Here is a 22,863-nt window from a genome sequence, read left to right on the forward strand (position 1 = left end):
AACAGTGAAACTTAATTCTAAGAAACCATCTAAAAAACCATGGATTACTAAAGGAGTAAAAATATCTTATAAACAGAAAAGGGAAATGTATCTTTAGACAGAAGGAGTAGTGATTCAGAAACAGTCAAACATTATAAAAACTACTGCACTGGATAAAGAAAAGTTGTTAAAAAGTCCAGAAGTTTCTGCATTATCTCTTAGTACCGGTGATAATAAAATTAAAACGTTTCGAATATTGTTAAAGGGAAACAGGACAACTGAGCACAGGAAAACTGTATTTATATCAAACACAACAAAAAGTCAGACGTAGAAAATATTTTTAATAACAATTTTTAGTGTTTTAGAGAAAATAGGATCCAGCTACTCATTACAAAATGCAAGGCTGTATATGGAAGGGGCAATACCAATGCAATTTGATAAAACTGACATTCAGCCAACCTCGCCTACTGAAATTAGGAAAATAATAAATTCACTCAAAAGTAAAAGTTCACATGGTATTGATGACATTTCTAACAGAGTACTAAAAGCTTTTTCCCAACAGATAAGTAGTATTCTCAGTCATGTATGTAATAAATTACTGAAACAGGCCATTTTTCCAGATAGACGAAAATATGCCATTGTTAAACCACTGCATAGAAAAGGGGATAGGCCTGATGCTAATGACTACTGCCCACTCTCACTTCTGACAGATTTATCCAAAAGTCTTAAAAAAGTAATGAATTGAAGATATCTTCAGACATTCTTAATATTGAAGCACTAACAAAATGTCAGTCTGCTTTTCAGAAAGGCTTTTCAACAGAAAATGCTATATATGCTTTCAGTGATCAAATATTAAACCCTCTGAATAACCAAACGTCACCCATTGTGATATTTTGTGATCTCTCAAAAGCTTTTGACTGTGTGAATCATGAAATTCTTCTAGATAAGCTTAAGTATTGTGGTATGAGTGGGACAGTGCAAAAATGGTTTAAGTCTTATTTAAGTGGAAGAATGCACGAAGCTGAAATTGACAGTACAGACAGTCTGCAAAGAGCAGAGTCCTCTAACTGGGGAAGTATCAAGAATGGTGTGCCAAAGCGTGAGAGTCTTGGCTCCCTTATTGTCCTTGTTGTTGTGGTCTTCAGTCCTCAGACTGGCCTGATGCAGCTCTCCACGCTGCTCTATCCCGCGCAAGCCTAATCATCTCCCAGTACCTACTGCAGCCTACATACCTCTGAATCTGCTCAGTGTACTCATCTCTTGGTCTTCCTCTACGATTTTTACCCTCCACGTGGCCCTCCAATACTAAATTGGTGATCCCTCGATGTCTCAGAACATGTCCTACCAACCGATCCCTTCTTCTAGTCAGGTTGTGCCACAAACTCCTCTTCTCCCCAGTTCTATTCAATACCTCCTCATTAGTTATGTGATCTATCCATCTAATCTTCAGCATTCTCCTGTAGCACCACAATTCGAAAGCTTATATTCTCTTCTTGTCTAAGCTATTTATCGTCCACGTTTCACTTCCATACATGGCTACACGCCATACGAATACTTTCAGAAACGACTTCCTGAAATTTAAATCTATACTCGATGTTAACAAATTTTTCTTCTTCAGAAACGCTTTCCTTGCCATTGCCAGTCTACATTTTATATCCTCTCTACTTCGACCATCATCAGTTATTTTGCACCCCAAATAGCAAAACTCCTTTACTACCTTAAGTGTCTCATTTCCTAATCCAATTCCCTCAGCTTCACCTGACTTAATTCGACTACATTCCATTATCCTCGTATTGCTTTTGTTGATGTTCATCTTATACCCTCCTTTCAAGACACTGTCCATTCCGTCCAACTGCTCTTCCAAGTCCTTTGCTGTCTCTGACAGAATTACAACGTCATCGGCGAACCTCAATGTTTTTATTTCTTCACCCTTGGATTTTAATACCTACTCCGAACTTTTCTTTTGTTTCGTTTATTGCTTGCTCAATATACAGATTGAATAACATCGGGGATAGGCTACAACCCTGTCTCACTCCCTTCCCAACCACTGCTTCCCTTTCATGTCCCTCGACAATTATAACTGGCATCTGCTTTCTGTACAAATTGTAAATAGCCTTTCGCTCTCTGTATTTTACCCCTGCCACCTTCAGAATTTGAAAGAGAGTATTCCAATTAACATAATCCAAAGCTTTGTCTAAGTCTACAAAGTCTAGAAACGTAGGTTTGCCTTTCCTTAATCTTTCTTCTAAGATAAGTCGTAGGGTCAGTATTGCCTCACGTGTTCCAGTATTTCTACGGAATCCAAACTGATCTTCCCCGAGGTCGGCTTCTATCATTTTTTCCATTCGTGTCTAAAGGATTTGCGTTAGTATTTTGCAGCTGTGACTTATTAAACTGATAGTTCGGTAATTTTCACATCTGTTAACACCTGCTTTCTTTGGGATTGGAATTATTATATTTTTCTTGAAGTCTGAGGGTATTTCGCCTGTCTCATACATCTTGCTCGCCAGATGGTAGAATTTTGTGAGGACTTGCTCTCCCAAGGCTGTCAGTAGTTCTAATGGAATGTTGTCTACTCCGGGGGCCTTGTTTAGACTCAGGTCTTTCAGTGCTCTGTCAAACTCTTCACGCAATATCATATCTCTCATTTCATCTTCATCTACATCCTCTTCCATTTCCATAATATTGTCCTCAAGTACATCGCCCTTGTATAGACCCTCTATATACTCCTTGCACCTTTCTGCTTTCCCTTATTTGCTTAGAACTGGGTTTCCATCAAAGCTCTTGATATTCATGCAAGTGGTTCTCCTTTCTCCAAAGGTCTCTTTAATTTTCCTGTAGGCAGTATCTATCTTACCCCTAGTGAGATAAGCCACTACATCCTTACATCTGTTCTCTAGCCATCCCTGCTTAGCCATTTTGCATTTCCTGTCGATATCATTTTTGAGACGTTTGTATTCCTTTTTGCCTGCTTCATTTACTGCATTTTTATATTTTCACCTTTCATCAATTAAATTCAATATTTCAACATTTACCCAAGGGTTTCTACTAGCCCTCGTCTTTTTACCTATTTGATTCTCTGCTGCCTTCACTATTTCATCCCTCAAAGCTACCCATTCTTCTTCTACCGTATTTCTTTCCCCCATTCCTGTGAACTGTTCCTTTACGCTCTCCCTGAAATTCTGTACAACCTCTGGTTCGTTCAATTTATCCAGGTCCCATCTCCTTAAATTCCCACCTTTTTGCAGTTTCTTGAGTTTCAATCTACAGTTCATAACCAATAGATTGTGGTCAGAGTCCACATCTGCCCCTGGAACTGTCTTACAATTTAAAACCTGGTTCCTAAATTTCTGTCTTAGCAGTATATAATCTGTCTGAAACCTGTCAGTATCTACAGGCTTCTTCCATGTATACAACCTTCTTTCAAGATTCTTAAACCAAGTGTTAGCTATGAGTAAGTTATGCTCTGAGCAAAATTCTACCAGGCGGCTTCCTCTTTCATTTCTTACTCCCATTCCATATTCACCTACCAGATTTCCTTCTCTTCCTTTTCCTACTATCGAATTCCAGTCATCCATGACTATTAAATTCTCGTCTCCCTTCACTACCAGAATAATTTCTTTTATCTCATCATACATTTCATCAATTTCTTCATCATCTGCGGAGCTAGTTGGCATATAAACTTGTACTACTGTAGTAGGCGTGGACTTCGTGTCTATCTTGACCACAAGAATGCGTTCACTATGCTGTTTGTAGTAGCTTACCCGTACTCCTATTTTTTTTATTCATTATTTAACCAACTCCTGCATTACCCCTATTTGATTTTGTATTTATAGCCCTGTATTCACCTGACCAAAAGTCTTGTTCCTCCTGCTATCTAACTTGAACCTATCCATTGCCCTTTTTAAATTTTCTAACCTACCTGGCCGATTAAGGGATCTGACATTCCACGCTCCGATCCGTAGAACGCCAGTTTTCTTTCTCCTGATAACAAGGTCCTGTTGAGTAGTCCCTGCCCAGAGATCTGAATGGGGGACTAGTTTACCTCCGGAATATTTTACCGAAGAGGACGCCATCATCATTTAATGATACAGTAAAGCTGCATGCCCTCGGGAATAATTACGGCTGTAGTTTCCCCTTGCTTTCAGCCGTTCGCAGTATCAGAACAGCAAGGCCATTTTTGTTAGTGTTACAAGGCCAGATCAGTCAATCATCCAGACTGTTGCCCCTGCAACTACTGAAAAGGCTGCTGCCCCTCTTGAGGAACCACACGTTTGTGTGGCCTCTCAACAGATACCCCTTCGTTGTGGTTGCACCTATGGTACGGCTATCTGCATTGTTGAGGCACACAAGCCTCCGCACCAACGGCAAGGTCCATGTTTCATTGGGGGGGGGGGGGAGGTTACTGTCCTTAATATATGTTAATGACTTGCCACTCTATATTCATGACAATGGAAATGTAGTTCTTTTTGCTGACGATACAAGTGTAGTAATGACATCCAACAAACAAGAATTAGGTGAGGAAATTGTAAATAATATCTTTTAGAAAACTATTAAGTGTTTCTCTGCAAATGGTCTCACTAAATTTTGAGAAAACACAGTATGTACAATTCTGTTCAATAAATGGCATAACACCACTGATAAATATAGAACTTGAACAGAAGTCTGTTGTTAAGGCAGAATATTCAAAATATCGGGGTATGTCACTGATGAGAAATTGAATTGGGAGAAACACATTGATGATCTGCTGAAACGGTAAGGTTCAGCTACTTATGATATTAGAGTTATTGCAAATTTTGGTGATCAGTAAATTATCCTAATATGCCTATTTTCATTCACTGCTTTCATATGGCATCATGTTTTGGGATAATTCATCATTAAGAGAAAAAGTATTCACTGCACAAAAGCGCGTATTCAGAATAATAGCTGGAGACCAACCAAGATTATCTTGCAGACATCTGTTTAAAGAATTCGGGATATTTACAGTACCATCGTAATACCTATATTCACTAGTGAAATTTGTTATTAACAGCCCATCCCAGTTCAAAAATAACAGTGAAGTGCAAAGCCACAACACTAGGAGAAAGGATGATCTTTGCTATTGTGGGTTAAATCTGACTTTGGTACAGAAAGGGATGAATCATGTTACCACAAAAATCTTTGTCATTCCCCAAATAGCAGAGAAGTCTGACTGATACCCGCCCAACATTTAAAAACCAATTAAAAGGATTTCTGAATGACAACTCCATCTACTCAATAGATGAATTTTTATATATGAAGAAGTAACTGTAAAAAGAAGTGTAACGAAAACTTAGGTTAAACTGAAACATTCTACATCATTACGAAATGTTGTATCCACGCTCTATGGAACAAGTATTAATGTAATGTAATGTTCTCATACAAATATTGTAGATGTGGTTACTGCTACCTACTTTGGGCATTTCTGTTGGCATGTTAATCATCTGCATGCCAAGGATAGAGGCTCTTCAAGCTAATTTGACGTTTGTTGCATGTTATTTTACGGTATTACTTATTTTACGGTATTACCATTCCAATCGTCAGCATAGTAATACATAATATACTCTGAGGTAGTAACTAGACTTATAACCATGAAAATACGAGAGTTGCCCGTAAAATAAGGTTCCCAAGAACCTGCACCGCGAGCAACGCTGTTACGGGAGATCCAGCAGCACTGGCGTGTAGCTTGGTTCTCCCTCTCCCATTTCCCGCTCGGTCTTGGGTTGGCAGCCGTTACAGAGGGAGCCACCACTTGCATCTCATGTCAGGAGTGAATTACGCTCTGTAATTAGTTTTTTGTGAGCAAAAAAGACTGCGCCAGTAGACATTCATTCCCAACTGTGCGAAGTCTATGGAGAAACGTGTATGAGCGTACAACATGTGCGCAAATGATGTAGAGAATTCAAAGATGGACGTGCAAACGTCCATTAACGAACGGCGTTCGTTCTGGACAGCTTTCAGCTTTGGACGAAACGATTGCGAAAGTGGAAATAGCAATGCTGGAAGATCGAAGGGTAACGGTTCGGGAGCTCTGCCAGATGGTACCTATACTCAGCAAGACCAGCATTGACGAAATTTTGACAGATAATTTATGGTATGCCAAGGTTTCTGCAAAGTGAGTCCCGAGGATACTTACAGAAGCGTGTGGAAGCGGCCCGCGAATTTCCTTAAGTCAACACAACTGATGGAAAAATATTCTTGGACTCTATTGCCACTGGAGGCGAGATCTGGATCCACTACACAGCACCGGAAACGAAACAAGAATCCTGTCAGTGGAAAGATCCAGCATCATTGAAGACACGGAAGTTTTAACAAACACTGTCTGCCAGCAATATAATGGCGAGCATGTTTTGGCATTGGAAGATGTTATTGTTGTGCAAATTCCTGCCTGCCGTTACAACGATAAGTGTAGACTGGTACTACGAAACGTTGGAGAATGATCACTGCGCGGTCCAAATCAAGAGGAGAGACACGGTCATGAGGGGAGTGCGTTTCCATAAGGAAAACGATAGTCTGCACATCGCCCATGTCACAACCAATCTCATCAACAAATCTGTATTGTCACAAAGCCATCATACAGGCCAGGCATAGCCCCAAATGGCTTCTGTCTTTCCCTGAATTGAAGAAACTACTGGATGGGGTGTATTTCATAACCAGAGAGGGGTTCAAAAAAGAAGTTTAAGCTACCTTTCTGGCGCAGCGGGAGAGTTCTACAATGCAGGCGTACAGAAGATGGTACAGTGCACGCACAAATGCATTGATCTCAATGGAGATTATGTAGGAAAATAGGTAAAAGTCTAAGTTCCCCACACATGTGTTATTCAATGCCAATAAACATTGTTTTATGGACAATCCTCAATTTAAAATAGTAAAATTATTTCACATCCACAATAATAAAAGTAAAAACAGATTACTTATCCCTCTTTGGGGGGTTTTATATTCTGGTGAAAAGTTATTTAACGATGTTGAAACACAATCTGAAACAGTATTTTATTAGGAACTCTTAAAGCATATGTGAACTGAATATGTAATTTCTCGTTACCATGAATGTTCACATTGAAAATTTTTTTAACATTACAAGTACAGAGATAGCTAGTAATAGTCTATATAATCAGGGGAATTACATTAATTGTTAATATGAAACAGTGCATAAAATAACAGCTGAATTAATCAAAATCATATTTTCTCACGTTATATTCAGAAAACTGACGTTAATGGATTTCTGACAGAGGTTTTGACCACTGGTATGAAAATAATAAATGCTGCATCATTCAACTTAATTACAACTGTAAAGTTCTCCACTAGGGTAGCCAATTGCTCACAAACAGCCATTGATAATATCTTCATAGAAAAGTCCAATGAACAAAATTATATTACAAAACCAATAGTCATTGGCCTCTCAGACATGACATGCAGTTCCTTCTGTTAAACGTTAATACTGAACAGGATATAAAATCTGTTAAATCTTAGCTCAAGAGGGTAATCAATAATCCAAAAATTGATTATTTAGGACACTCATCAGAGACATTCACTGGACTAATATTTACAGTGATCATGGCATGAATGAAGAATATAACACTTTTACTAATAAAGTGCTTACCTAACTTCTCATTCTGGAAGTGCTTACCTTATTTGAACACTATTTTCCCCCAAAACTAATCAAGGTTACAACAAAGTCTACAAAGAAGCCATGGATGACTAATAAAGTGCTTACCCTATTTGAACACTATTTTCCCCCAAAACTAATCAAGATTACAACAAAGTCTACAAAGAAGCCATGGATTACTCAAGGAATAGGGGTATCTTGAAAAACAGAAGGAAAACTGTATCTGTCAATCCAAAACAGTTCTGATGTTGATGCTATAGCACGTTACGAGAAATACTGCAAAATATTAAAGACTGTAATACAAACATCAAAGAAAATATATTACAAGGAAAAGATAGTCATATCAGATAACAAAATAAAGACAATATGGGATACAGTGAAGGAGGAGAGCAGTAGAAGAAGACATGAAGAGGGACAGATAGCATTAAGAGTATATGATACATTGGTGACAGATGTGTATAGCGCTGCAGAACTTTTTAACAAACATTTTATAACTGTTACTGAAAAGATGGGGTTGTCAGGTTCTGTAGATGCTGCTACAGAATACCTCAGACCAGACATTTCAAGTAACTTCCATAATATGAATTTGACCATCACTAGCACAGCAGGAATAATGTCCATCATAAAATCTTTAAAATCAAAAACATCTAGTTGGTATGATGAAATATCAAAAAAGTTAATTAAGGAATGTGATTCTGAGTTAATTAACATATTAAGCTATCTGTGTCAACAGTCGTTTCTCAGTGGAATATTTCCTGAATGGTTAAAATATACTGAAGTTAAGCCACTGTTTAAGAAGGGAGATAAAGAGATAGCATGAAATTTCCATCCATTTTGACTTTTGCCAGCTTTCCTAAAAATGTTGGAAAAAGTAATGAACAAATGGCTTTATAATCATATTATCTCAAATAACTGACTGTCAAAGACGCAGTTCGGATTTCTAAAGGGTTCTGATATTGAGAAGGCTATCTACACTTATAGTGAAAATGTGCTTAATTCATTAGACAAAAAATTGCAGGCAACTGGATTTATTTTGTGATCTGTCAAAGGCATTTGACTATGTAAATCACAATATCTTTTAAGTAAATTAGAATATTATGGTGTAACAGGAAATGCTGCAAAATGGTTCAAATCTTATATCTCTGGCAGGAAACAAAGGGTGTTATTACGAAAGAGACGTGTATTAAGCTATCAGGCATCATACAACTGGGAACTAATTATATATGGGGTTCCATTTTAGGGCCCTTACATTTTCTTGTGTATAACAATGACCTTTCATCAGTAACATTACCAGATGTCTAGCTCATTTTGTTGGCCAATGATACAAACATTGTAATAAATAGCAAATCAAGTGTAGTCTTACAACTATCAGCTAATAAAATATTTGTGGACATTAATCGCTGGTTCCTAGCCAATTCTTTGTCACTAAACTTTGAAAAGACACACTACATGCAGTTCAGAACTTTTAAGGGGTGTCCCATGACTATATGCCTAACATACCATGACAAGCAGATAGAACAAGTGGACAGTGTTATATTCTTGGGATTACAGCTTGATAATAAATTCAACTGGAAGGAGCAACACCACAGAACTGCTGAAGTGTCTTAAAAAATCTCTATTTACACTGCGAATTGTGTCAGACATAGGGGATATAAAAATGAGAAAGTTGGCATACTATGCTTACTTTCATTCCATAATGTCATATGGGATTATTTTTTGGGGTAATTCATGAACCCAAGCTAAAGTTTTCTGGGCACAAAAACGTGCAGTAATTTATGGTGTGAACTCAAGAACATCCTGCGGAAGCCTGTTTAGGGAACTAGGGATTCTAACTATTGTTTCCCAATATATTTATTCCTTAATGAAATTTGTCATTAAAATATATCACTTTTTCAAACCAACAGCTCAATTCATGGAATCTATAGTAAAAATAAGAATAATCTTCTCAAGGATTTAGAATCACTCACTCTTGTACAGAAAGGTGTGCATTATTCAGGAACACACAGTTTCAATAACTTGCCAGCAGCCATAAAAAGCTTAACTGCCAATGAAATTCAGTTTAAGAGAAGCCTAAAGGAGTTGTTGGTGGCCAACTCCTTCTACTCCATTGATGACTTTCTCAGTAGAACCAACTGATTTGTGTGTGTGTATTTCTGCACCATTTCAGTGCATTAGTGTGTTCATTGTAAATAAGTGCGTAAGTACAACCTAACTTCTGCACCATTTCAGTGCAGTAATGTGTTCATTGTAAATAAGTATTGTAGTAGTTCTATTACATGTTTATTACCTTATAAATAATTTTTTTTAAATTTTAAATTCAGTGCATCAGTGTTTGTAAAATAATTCTTTCATACACTGTTCATTAAAAAAACGACGATCATTCCACTTGGGACCTGAGGAAGGTACATTATCTTATTTGTTTCAGTTGTAAATATTTGTCATGTATTATTGTTTTTCTGACATGTTCTACATCCTGGAGGACCTCCTCACTACGGGTCAATTGGAATGAAAGTAAATGTAATCTAATCTAATCTAAGCAGCCATGTCAGGTCTGGGCAAATGTTTGAATTTCGGAACTACACCGAAGACATTTCCCGTTGAAGAAACTATCAGCGCTGTCGAAGCATCATTGTTTTCTCTTCTGAAGGTACAGGCCAAAGAAGTAAGACAGGATATGCCGAGAATTCTACGAAAAATAGAAACCACCCAAAAGCAACATATCGGCACAGGAAAGGAAAGCTCGTAATGACCTCAACACAGACGAAAACAGTGTGGTAACGAAACCATATAAGGGTAGTACTATAGTTATTATGGACGCTACGGAATACCACAAGAAGATGGAAGAACTAGTACCTGATGCTGTGTACTGCAACTTAAAAAGCTATCCTGCGAACAGAGTCGCTCGTAAAGTCAGATATCTCTTACCAGATTTCAGAATGGATAGTTCTGTTATTACGTATCTAATGCCTTAAATACCTCTCTCATTCAGAATGTATGAGCTATCAAAGATATACAAAGAAGGGTGTCCGCCGAGACTGATATTGAGTGGAATTAACTCCACAATTTACTTTTTAGCAAACCATTTATTTGTAAAACTGACCCATCTAGTTGGGAAAACAAATGCTTTTGTCAAAGACTCGAAATAATTTTTAGAAATTTTACGCATAGTGAAGATACCCTCAAGTGACATTCTTGTAAATTTCGATGTGAAATCATTATGCACTAACAGAGCGGTATCAGATGAAATGGAGATCAAAGGGGAGAAAATGGCTCTATTCATTGTATGTGACTTCAGTTCCCAATCAATGTTAGTTTTCCAATAAGCATAAACAAGGCTCACAGAGAGAAGGGAGAAGAGGGAACAGAGAGAGAGAGAGAGAGAGAGAGAGAGAGAGAGAGATGGAGGGAGAGAGAGAGAGAGAGAGAGAGGGTGGGAAAATGGACATAGAGAGGAAGAAGGAGGAAATGGTCAGAAAGAGTGGAAAAGAGGAGATGGGGTGAGAGAGAGGAAATAGTGTATGGACAGAGTCGAGGGGGACTGGGGGGAGGTGGCGAAATAAAAGGGGAGGAGGAGATGGACAGAGACAAGTGAGTGTAAAAGGTATATACAAGTGCAATACATATTTAGGAATTTCGAAGCATTGGTGCGTTCACTAGTTGTTAATAACATGGACTTTGATTATTGTAAAATGGAAAATAAAACAAATATTCGATGTAAAATCTGATTTTCGTAAAAATCGATTATATTGTTTCCTTTCACTCAACTTCGTTGTATATTCATGCATTATTAGGCATTGTGTTTATTTATTTCTTCCATTGTCGATGCACTACGGAGCATTACGAATCTCACTACAGAGCAATGCATATCTTAAGTTCTTACATAAAACCACATTGATGTTCTTGCCCACACTGCCATATCTATATTTTAACGTCCTTGCAACTGACACCATCTTGCGTCGCCTATAAACCACTCTCAGTTCATCGATACTTCGATATTTTTCGTTTATTTCGTGATCGGTTCTAGTTTATTACATGGCTCAATGCTCTGTTAGCGATATTGCTGACTTTTTTGAGACCACTTCAGCATTCAAATTGTATCACTTAGTGTAGCATTTTCCCTAACTTCTATGATAACGCTCAATCAAGCTTCTTCCTGGAGCTTGGATTCTTACAGTTAAAATGAAAAACATTCTGTGCTAAATCTTTTAAATGTTTCTAAAAATTGGTGATGACTTCTCATGTAAATAATTGTGCAAAACACATAATGCAGTTTAATGCTAAATCCGTCACTGTATCTGTGATGTCTGTCTCTAGATATAAAACATTTTGAACACACCAATGTACAGCCTAAAAGTGTATCAAATGTAAACTGAGCCTCTGCCTTAATATTATGTACCAATTTCACTTCACCTTTTTTTAAAACGCAGACTTCTGAACTCTGACAACTTCTAAATGCTGGGTGTCAGATATGCGTTATATTCTCACGTTATACTCTCACTGCCATGGATCAGAAAACTGAATTTTCGAGGTTTTTTTGTAAGTAATACTGCAGCTATAATTTCCTTTCTGTTTGAATCAGCCCAGAGTGACTTAAGTGTGGTATGTGACCATTGTGAGTTGATCTAAATTTGACGCAACACGTTTCGTCTATGGTCTGAGTCAACTTTACTTTCGCTGGACATTCAGATTTCTGCTTTGTAATGTGAACAGTCTAAAGCCTTCACTTTTAGAGACAAAATAAGAAAACACAATAATGAAAAATCTACTGGAACCACTTTCTTCGCTCACTACAAGCTCAAGCAACTGGAAACGTATGAAGACTAAAGCTATGAACCCCTGAAGTACTCTACGGATCCTAGACTTCCAGTGGCTGAGGTAGCTATAGCCTTAAGGTCCCCATACACATACTGACCCATCTACTCAGACAGTCGCCGAATGGGTCTTGCAGTGAGGTCTGTGGTCCAGGTGTGTCTGTTCCAAGGAGGTGCCCTAACCTGCTCACTCTGACTATTATTTGTCAATTCACACTCCATCATTACAGGCAGGTAGAGCCTACCATGTGGTCGTTGGTGTCCACATACAGCTGAACACCTAATAGCTATCGTTGGCAAGTGGGTCATCTACAAGTCAGGCTGTGATTGAGTGCCTTTGAGATGCTGGTTTGCCGTTTTGCTTTATGAAGCTTAGCGGCATGGCTCTTCCCACTAGCATTGAGCCTTGGGCATCAGAACAGTGTCTGTAATGACAAGTGGCTTGCCATTTGAGGCATTGTCCTTGGATGGTGCTGCGAATTGGAGTCATATTGACTGTATCGAAAACATTTTCAAGATGCGGTTATGTGTGATACCTCATCTACTCCGCAGACATCATCAATGCACATCTATAGCGACTGCTTCTGGTAATGCTGGAGAAGACCTATAAATAACACAGAGTGGCAGCCCAATGCCAGTGGATGCTTGTGGATCGGTGAAGCAGGGAAACCCTCATGGCTCATGCAGAGCATGCAGATATCAACACCTAGTGATGTCTCACACCATCTGCAGATAACGAGATTGGAATAGTAGAGAATTTTGACGATGGTTCAATGAACCCTCTGCCAGCCACTTAAACGTGATTTGCAGAGTATCCATGTAGATGTAGATTTAGATGTAGCGGTCTGCGGTAAATCTTTGTCTGTGACAAAATTGTCCAGGGGGATCGTGGATGGAGAAGGAGCTCGTTTGTCTGCACTAGGACTGCCCAAGGAGTGGGGGAGTGAAAGTATCATTCTGAGTATGAGGGAAGGTGTGGGAGAGGGGAAGGGGCAGAAGTAGGGAGAATGGGGGGAGGGGAAATCCTCTGTTTCAGAAACGGTGCAAAAAGTTTTTGAGTGGTATATATTCCCTTTAAACTGTTTTATGATCTTGTAAGAATTATTTGGATGTGTAAGTTTTTAAATGCATGTTTTCAGTGCATGGGATAGTCTCATTACATACTATGGACATTACTTTTCACCAAACGTTTCGTAAGTGATTTTTACATAGTTTTGTAATCCCTTTAAAACAGTAATCAAGAATTGCTCTCATTTTTTATTTATATTTGTAGATGCCAGAAAACAGTGATTTCTTGCGTAAGCGCCGAAACTTTAAGCCACAGAGGTGGCTGAATTCAGTCACTCACCAGGGCGACCTGGAACATCTGGAAGCAGGCGACGGAGCCGATGGAGATGCTCTGCCCCAGCAACATTCCGCTTAGGCACCTCTCCAGCAAGTCCGCGTTCCTGTCAACGCACGGCAGCCAAGAGACACGCTGTAAGATGTCAACCGAGTAGTCTTGTAGAGTGCGAAAATGAGAGAAAAATGTAGTTGTAATACGCCAAATGTTATTTTTCGACTTACAGTTAACAGACATGAATCAAATCTGACTGTTACAGGTGCTCAGTGGTTCTTTCTGCGGTGACTGTATTTGCGACTGTTTAATGATCCCAAGAGATGTTCGCTCTGTGATAGAGACTATCAAAATACAAATTAATCCAAGCACATTTTTTTTTTCTACAGAGACAAAAGAATTTTGCGCTGGGAAGATCATTACAGATGAAGTCATATATGCTTTCTCCCTATCTGTAAAAGATATTCCACCTTCTTGTCGCAGAAGGACTGCGAGGCGTCTTCTACAAGTCTACGTTTCATCTAGGGAGACGGTCTGTGGCATTTAGTGTAAGCACATTTCCCACCATGCTCAACGCGATGTATCCCTGAAGTACAACAACTAGGAATGCTATAGTTGGAGACACGAACGATGGCGGTCGAGTTTAGGTTTGTTATGCACACCTACTGCACGCGTGCTCCGACAGCCAAACAGCGTACACTAGTGTTCTGAGCGCTCTGCTCTGAATGATGTAGCTAATGTGAGCATTCTAAGTGATCGTAACGAGCTGTTTAGTGATTTTATATTTCATTTTTTACGAGTTGCCATTGCTGACGGCGTTGATAAGTGATAAATTCTGCATAAGCAATCGAGAGACATAATTTGCAGGATACGTCCTTTCATCACGCGGAAAGCAGGCGCACGTGTGTATTGCAACTGTCGCTTGGAATCGTCACCAATGCCATTCCTGTCCGTGCCTCGACATGCGGGAAACGCCATCGTTCGTGGATCGTACTATAGTCAGTTATGAGGTTCAGAGAGTTCTGCTCCACCACTGGGAAAAGATAAAGAATGGTTCGCGACACCTATGTTACTGTTCCTGTTCCCCTTTAAATGTCAGACTTAGTTTGTTGTGTCGGCTATTTGTAAATGATTTAGTTATTCCGACTCATCTCTGAAAAGTCGAGAATTCCTGAACTTAGCCGGCCGGAGTGGCCGAGCGGTTCTAGGCGCTGCAGTCTGGAACCGCGCGACCGCTACGGTCGCAGGTTCGAATCCTGCCTCGGGCTTGGATGTGTGTGATATCCTTAGGTTGGTTAGGTTTAAGTAGTTCTAAGTTCTAGGGGACTGATGACCTCAGAAGTTAAGTCCCATAGTGCTCAGAGCAATTTGAACAATTTTTTGAACCAATTCCTGAACTTAATAATCTTGATCATTTTGTGCTTTCACAAATGAATAGCGGAAATGTTAATAAAAGCCACCAAAATTGTATTTCAGGTTCATTTACTGTATCGTAACAGGTTTTATTCTAAATGAACATCTTTAGATGATCTTCAGAGTACAGTATGACGCAGCACGTTGCTATTTTCCCTGAACGTACTGTTGGTTTTCCTTGTGCCAGGCAGTCGGTGAAGTGATTGTGTCCTCGTCGTGTCCAGAATGTGCCTTTCAGAGTTATTTATGCCCTTTAGGCATTTCTGCGATTATATGAGGAATTAGTTACAAAGACTGTTGGTGAATTTCAGACGTGAGTTACATGTCATATACACTGAAGCGCCAAAGAAACTGGTATAGTCAGTCGTGTTCGAATACGGAGATATGAAAGCAGGCAGAATACAACACTGCGGTCGGCAACGCCTATATAAGACAAGTGTCTGTCGCAGTTGTTAGATCGGTTACTGCTGTTACAATGTCTAGTTGTCAAGATTTGAGTGAGTTTGAACGTGGTGTTATAGTCGGCGCACGAACGATGAGATACAGCACCTCCGAGGTAGCGGTACGACCATTTCACGAGTTTACCGAGAATATCAGGAATCCGATAAAACATCATACCTCCGACATCACTGCGGCCGGAAAAAGATCCTGCAAGAACGGGACCAACGAAGACTGAAGAGAATCGTTCAGTGTGACAGAAATGCAACCCTTCCGCAAATTGCTGCAGATTTCAGTGCTGGGCCATCAACAACTGTCAGACTGCGAACCATTCAACGAAACATAATCGATATCGGCTTTCGGAGTCGAAGATCTACTCGTGTACTCTTGATGACTGCACGACACAAAGCTTTACGCTTCACCTGAACCCGTCAACACCGACAATGGACTGTTGATAACTGGAAACATGTTGTCTGGTCGAACAAGTCTCGCTTCAGATTGTATCGAGCGGATGGACGTGTACGGGTCGGGAGACAACCTCATGAATCCATGGATCCTGCATGTCAGCAGGGGCTGTTCAAGCTGGTGGAGGCTCTGTAATGGTATGGAGCACGAGCAGTTGGAGTGATATGGGACCTCAGGTACGTCTAGATGTGACTCCAACAGGTGACAGGTACGTAAGCATCCTGTCTGATCACCTGCATTCATTCATGTCCATTGTGCATTCTGAAGGACTTGGGCAATTCCAGCAGTGGCTCCAGGAACACTCTTCTAAGTTTAAACACTTCCACTGGCCACCAAACTTCCCAGTCATGAACATTATTGAGCATATCTGGAATGTCTTTCAAAATACTGTTCAGAAATCTCTACGCCCTCGTACTCTTACGGATTTATGGACAGCCCAGCAGAATTCGTGGTGTCAATTCCCTCCAGCACTACTTCAGACGTTATTCAAGTCCATGCCACGTCGTGTCGCGGCACTTCTGCGTGCTCGCGGGTACCGCACGCGTTATAAGGCAGGTGTAGCAGTTGCTTTTGCTCTTCAGTGTATTATGCGCATGTTTTAGCTAAAGCCTGATATGTCTCGTTTTTAACCGCAAGTCACCTGAAGATATTCATTTAAAAGGAATACAGTTGTGGTAGATTTTATAAGCATTTACTTATGTGCTTGGTGTATAGGATACCGAACTAATCACCGGAATTAGCTTCTCAAAGATCACGAGGCATAGCTTCAAGTGAATGGAACCATTGAGGTATATCGGATACACGTGATTCAGTGAGCCCGTTATATAATTCACAGCCTTACCAACAGAGTGGGCAACGTTCCAGGGATTAAGGGAGATGTTTTGAGAATGGACTGGAGCGCTCCATCGTCGACAGTTTTAAATTAATCTTCTAAGGACAGAGAGAAATATAATCGCTGCTCATTATTTTCTCAAATTTGGTGATGCTTGCCGACTATTTTTGGTGCAACATAGGTGTGCAGAATTGTGTGACACCGTGAGGTCAGATTCTCGTACGTTAATATAACGTATAAATTTATCGATGAACTTAGATCGGTAATCAACACTAATATGATGAGTTGGCATCAGCTGTCATGTTTAGAACCAAAATAAGAACACAAAAGGAGACAAATTTCGTCCATAGCAATAGTCAGCTCTGTCGGTATAATAATTAGCTTAAGAATCAAAGACTGTACGAAGTAGTACAAGTATTTTTCGACTGAGGCTCTGAATTAGAAATAAAAGTGAAGGTAGTTTAAGTAAATTGAACACGCTGACGATGCAGCAGTATCACATTACCGTAACCGCCTTTTAGGGGTCATTTTACGATATTAGCATACGATAATACCTAAGAGACATAGCAATTCATCATTTATCATCAACTAGCCTGTCACGCTATCACTGGTACATCATCAGATAGAAGAAACAGCGTGCTTTGCAAGAATTATAAATTCGCACATTAAATTTTCCTCGAAGAACAACTCCTAGATATGTAAGGTGTTTAATGAGGAACAGCAAATAGTTTAGGGAGTGAGACGAATTCAAATATTCCGTACAAAATGTGTCCAATTTTTATTGGTTGTAAAAATATAGCCCTTAGAATTTATGCTAACAAATACTCGCAGCAGTTCTAAAGGAAAGGCAAATGATTCAATCGAAAGATGATTTTCACAAATCCCTCTTCCGACTTCATTAGACTTTCAGATTCCGTTGACAACACCGATTGTAGCTCTTCTGTGGTCGTTTCGGAGGGCTTTTACATGGGCAACACTACTCGTAATCAGAACGATCAATATGTCTCTTGTGTTTACTTTTTGCCGGAAGATGGATCACCAGAAAAATGATCACTTTTTCGCTACCAATTTCTCCAGATCGAGTCCCTTTAAATTTTGGTTGAAAGGTGAAATACACAAAAAAAAATAGTAAAAACATGATTGTTCTGATGGACATTTAATCGATTTGACTGTGTCAGGCAGTACAAAACTAATACTGAATTTTAAGATAACAGGTTTTAACAGCGGGTAGCTTTGGGCAGTTGGAGGTAAGCCGCCAGCAGTGGTGGAGGTGGGGAGAGAGATGCCAGAGTTTTGAGAGGTTAATGTAATTACTTTTGAACACTATTAAGGTAAATACGTTGTTTGTTCTCTATCGAAGTATATATATATATATATATATATATATATATATATATATATATATATATATATATATATATATAATGACTTTTGAACACTATTAAAGTAAATACGTTGTTTGTTCTCTATCGAAATCTTTCATTTGCTAACTATGCCTATCAGTAGATAGTGCCTTCAGTAGTTAGAATTTTTTATTTTGCTGGTAGTATTGGCACCCGCTGTATTGCAGTAGTTCGAATAACGAAGATTTTTGTGAGGTAAGTGATTCATGAAAGGAATAGATTATTGTTAGTCAGGGCCATTCTTTTTTTGGGATTATTGAAAGTCAGATTGCGTTGCGCTAAAAATATTATGTGACAGTTTTGTGATGATGAGAACAAGTAAAGAGAGAAATGTATGAGTACGTTCAGATTTGCTCAGCTGTTTGAAAATCAAATAACATAAGAGTTTTTCCAGCACTGTCATTGGCTCTGAGCACTATGGGACTTAAAATCTGAGGTCATCAGTCCCCTAGACGTAGAACTACTGAAACCTAACTAACCTAAGGACATCACGCACATACATGCCCGAGGAGGGAGTCGAACCTGCGACCGTAGCAGCAGCGCAGTTCCGGACTGAAGCTCCTAGAACCGCTCGGCCACAAAGGCCGGCAGCAGCACTGTCATTCTTTACATACAAGGGGAAGTTTCACAGTCGCAGATTTCTGTTCCCCCTATCTGTCAGATCGTTTATGTGTGTAGAGAACACACTTTCCTGGGAGAATTATAATGATACCCTTGTCTGTGATGAACACTCGCTCTTCAGGACCACGTAGTCGTTTCTATTACTAAAAAAGTTTTCGAGGCACTCACGTATCTGAGAGCCTATTACGTGTGCTCGGTCCTTCGTTAACGCTCCGCAGAGTTGAAAGTATTAAACGCTTTCCGGAAATCCATGAATTTGGAATTTTCCTGTTGCCTTCATCCATATTTCGCAAAGTATCGTGCGAGGAAAGGGTTAGCTTACTTACACACGAGGGTTGGTTTCTAAATAGGTGTTAATTGTGTACAGAAGCTTTTCTCTCGCAAGCAAATTTATTATAGTCAAACGCAGAACGTGCTCAAGAATTCTGCAGCATATCAACTTTAAGGACATTGGTCTGTAATTTGCGAGTCCGTATGGACTGCTCCGATGATGTTCGCCGCGAATTCTTCTCCTGTGCTAACCTCTTTGTCTTAGGGCAACAGTAATAGCCCCCAGTTTTTTGTAGGATATATTCCAACTTCTTTCTTCAGCTCTACCCTATCTGTTGTAGTGCTACATGTTGCTTTAAAACACAGCAACATGTCTCACTTTCCTTTTTACATAAAAATCAAGATACAAATTTTGAAAGCAAAGGACCCTATCACTATCTTAATATGAACATCGTGTAACTTTCAAGCATAAAAGAATACTATGTCATCTTTGGCTCGTTAATGCATACAAATCCCCCACTAGAATCACACACACACACACACACACACACACACACACACACACACACATACACACACGCACACACACATAGGATTTAACATAACAATGCCAACAAACAAATGTCTTGGGTGAGAAATTGAGGATAGAAAGACCTGTCCAGAAACGTCACTCGACAAGATATTGAGCTTCAATGTTATGGGGCCCAGCTTCGGCAGCTTGGCCAAAACTTCGGCAGCAAACAGTGAACCGCAAGCAGACCTTTCCGCAGGGAGCCTGTCAGCCTGACACGACGTTCGATGGCGCCTAACGCCGCACCGCTGCCTGTCACCACACTGCTTGCTGGCCTGTAGCGTTACATTCAACGTTTGTTGTCCAGCGACAGGCGTCAGCCACGTCATGTTCGACTCTATAGCGCCGTTGGGTGACGTTCCTTGTGGAGACGCTTTGAACATCTGAAGTTGCGAACACTAATGTTATTGTGGTATATAGCGCAAAGGTCTGAAATAAATGAACCACTGTGCATTGAACACACATTTCTAGACGTAAACTGATATTCTTTTTCCGTCTCCTGTCACATACGACACCCTGATACGCGTAGCTAGTTTTCGATCGTCATGCTTAAGGTGTAATTTTGGTCTTGAATAATGTGAACACTTTTTCTTTATTTCTTTGATTGCATCTTTTCTTCTCAATGAGCTTATCACAAGAAGCAATATGCGTCCTTGACTGCATCTTTTCTTTGTAATGAGCTTACAGCAAAGAGCAAAGTACGAGTATCGCGTAACAATATGAGAAAAAGGGCACACTTCGTCGAAATTTAACACTGATTATTTGTTACTATATGCAGATGTTCAATACATCACGTCTTTTCCCATGTAGGGACTGATTGAAAGATCCTATTACAAGCTTCTAGGGGTTGTAGAGGGGACTCAGTAGCTGAAGTTTTGATAAGGAACCCATGTCGGGAACTGCCCGTTTTGGATATAAAATAAGTTTGAAGATGGGATGACTTTCAAATCTTCCACTTCACGGTATGCCCACAAGCTGAGAAAAGGGCTCCGTCGTCGGTGGCAGTTGTAGTTAGTACTCCACATAACACCTTCGTCCGACTAGATACTGACACTCTCGATACTAGGAGGTTTGGTTGTGGTCCTCCACGAACATGCTGCACTCTCGACTTTGAAGAGGACGTACTTTGTCAAGTAGAAGAGAAGTCGAGGACAAGCATTCGAGACATAGCTCTTGCCACGTACTCCACCAACACACAGATCAGAGCTCAATGCCTCTACTCCGTGATTACCGTGAATCGGGAGATTTGAAAATGATCCGGTTCTCAAAGTGATTTTACATCCATACGGTACATCCGGACATGGCTTCCTTATGAAAACTTCACCTCCTAAATCCCTTCTACAGGCCCTAAAAGCCTGTGATAGGAATTTTGAATCAGCCAGTACACACACGAATAAACGATCAAAACATGCATGCAACTTGCTTATAGACTTACCTGAGTATTGCTTGATGGTGTAGGACGCACTTCTCTAGTTGGTAATAAACGTCCCGGTAGTCAGTACTTTGTAGTGAGTCCAAGGGTCGTGAGGAGTTCTCTTTGCCGAGACTGACAATTTTCCTGTTGAGCAGCGAAAGTTGCATACGTAGCTGAGCGATGAGGCTGATGTTGAAGGAATCGAACACCATGGTCATCACCACGACGTGCACGGTGTCCACCGTGCAGTAGACCCACGTGACGGTGTAGCCCAAGGTCGTCGACACGTCGTAGGGCAGAGCCAGGATGAAGGGCAGACCGTCGGGGCTGACGGGGGAGACCAGCCAGCAAGCTGAGAAGGCCACTCCGAGCGAGATGTAGGTCAGCGTGAAGCGGCGCACCGTGCGGCCCCGCGCCAGCAGCACCGGCACGTCGTCCGCACTCAGGAACTCTGCGAAGTCCTGGCCCACCTGCCGGCGCCAACGTACGGCGTCAACCACTGCCTGCCAGAGCTTCTGTACACTAATTACTGTAAGGCTATTTAGCCGAAACTGATGGCAGTTTTTTTGAAACACAACAAGAACGGTATAGAGACCAGGGTTAACAGAAATGACCACAAGGTAGGTCACGAGCTTCAGTCGAATGCGGCTCCTGCCTCAGTAAAATGCGGCTCTTGCCTCAGTCTAATGACACTCTTCTCCACTTAGCAATACTATGTCCATGGTTCTCGTATTGATAAAGCTGTATGCAGCTGTTAGCACTCAGTTAATCAGTCACTCTCATAGTTTCCATAATGAGATTTTCACTCTGCAGCGGAGTGTGCGCTGATATGAAACTTCCTGGCAGATTAAAACTGTGTGCCAGACCGAGACTCGAACTCGGGACCTTTGCCTTTCGCGGGCTCTGCATTCCGCTGCAGAGTGAAAATCTCATTCTGGAAACATCCCCTAGGCTGTGGCTAAGCCATGTCTCCGCAATATCATTTCTTCCAGGAGTGCTAGTTCTGCAAGGTATGCAGGAGAGCTTCTGTGAAGTTTGGAAGGTAGGAGACGAGGTACTGGCGGAATTAAAGCTGTGAGGGTGGGTCGTGAGTCGTGCTTGGGTAGTTCAGTTGCTAGAGCACTTGCCCGCGAAAGCCAAAGGTCCCGAGTTCGAGTCTTGGTCTGGCACACAGTTTTAATCTGCCTGGAAGTTTCACTCTCATAGTAATATACTTGTTGTTTGTCATGCAATAACAATGGTTATTTGAAAGTGTAATTACTGCTGCCGACATAATATTTGTAAACAGTCTGTAAGCACAAATACGAATAACGGGATAAACTAATGCAGAGTGGGGAGAGCATTCCGCTTCAGAAGAGAGACGCGATGTACACATGTGCCTTTTGTGTCAGGAGACAGAATTACACTTCAAGCCCGGTAATTTGGTATTCCATCAAGATATTAATAAGAATAGTTCCACTTTCCTATTGGCTCCCATATAAGGAAAACTAAATTTACGTCACTGGTAGAAAGACTTAGTGATCAGAATAATGTGGAAGATTACAAAGAAAACTGATTCGGCAACTGGTTTTTAATATGGCAAAAGCGAAGAAACCTTACACAGTGTTGTAGTACAGGAAGAATGATTCGACGAAGCTGCCCACGCTAGTCTGTGCTATAGCCTCTCCATGTCTACGTACGTACAGC

The 22,863-nt window shown here is 40.4% G+C and overlaps 1 protein-coding gene across 1 annotated transcript in view; it reads right to left on the minus strand.

Moving 5' to 3' along the window:
- LOC126092763 (odorant receptor Or2-like) overlaps positions 1-22,863 on the minus strand; it is a 57,906-nt gene that overhangs the window by 24,307 nt on the left and 10,736 nt on the right. The window contains exons 2-3 of the mRNA XM_049908490.1: positions 21,199-21,647; positions 13,763-13,862 (exon numbers count right to left, since the gene is read on the minus strand). Of these exons, the coding sequence (XP_049764447.1) occupies positions 13,763-13,862; positions 21,199-21,647 (549 nt within the window). The remainder of the gene's footprint in view (positions 1-13,762; positions 13,863-21,198; positions 21,648-22,863) is intronic.

The sequence above is a fragment of the Schistocerca cancellata genome, chromosome 7 (genome assembly GCF_023864275.1).
Source record: "Schistocerca cancellata isolate TAMUIC-IGC-003103 chromosome 7, iqSchCanc2.1, whole genome shotgun sequence".
NCBI lineage: Eukaryota > Metazoa > Arthropoda > Insecta > Orthoptera > Acrididae > Schistocerca > Schistocerca cancellata.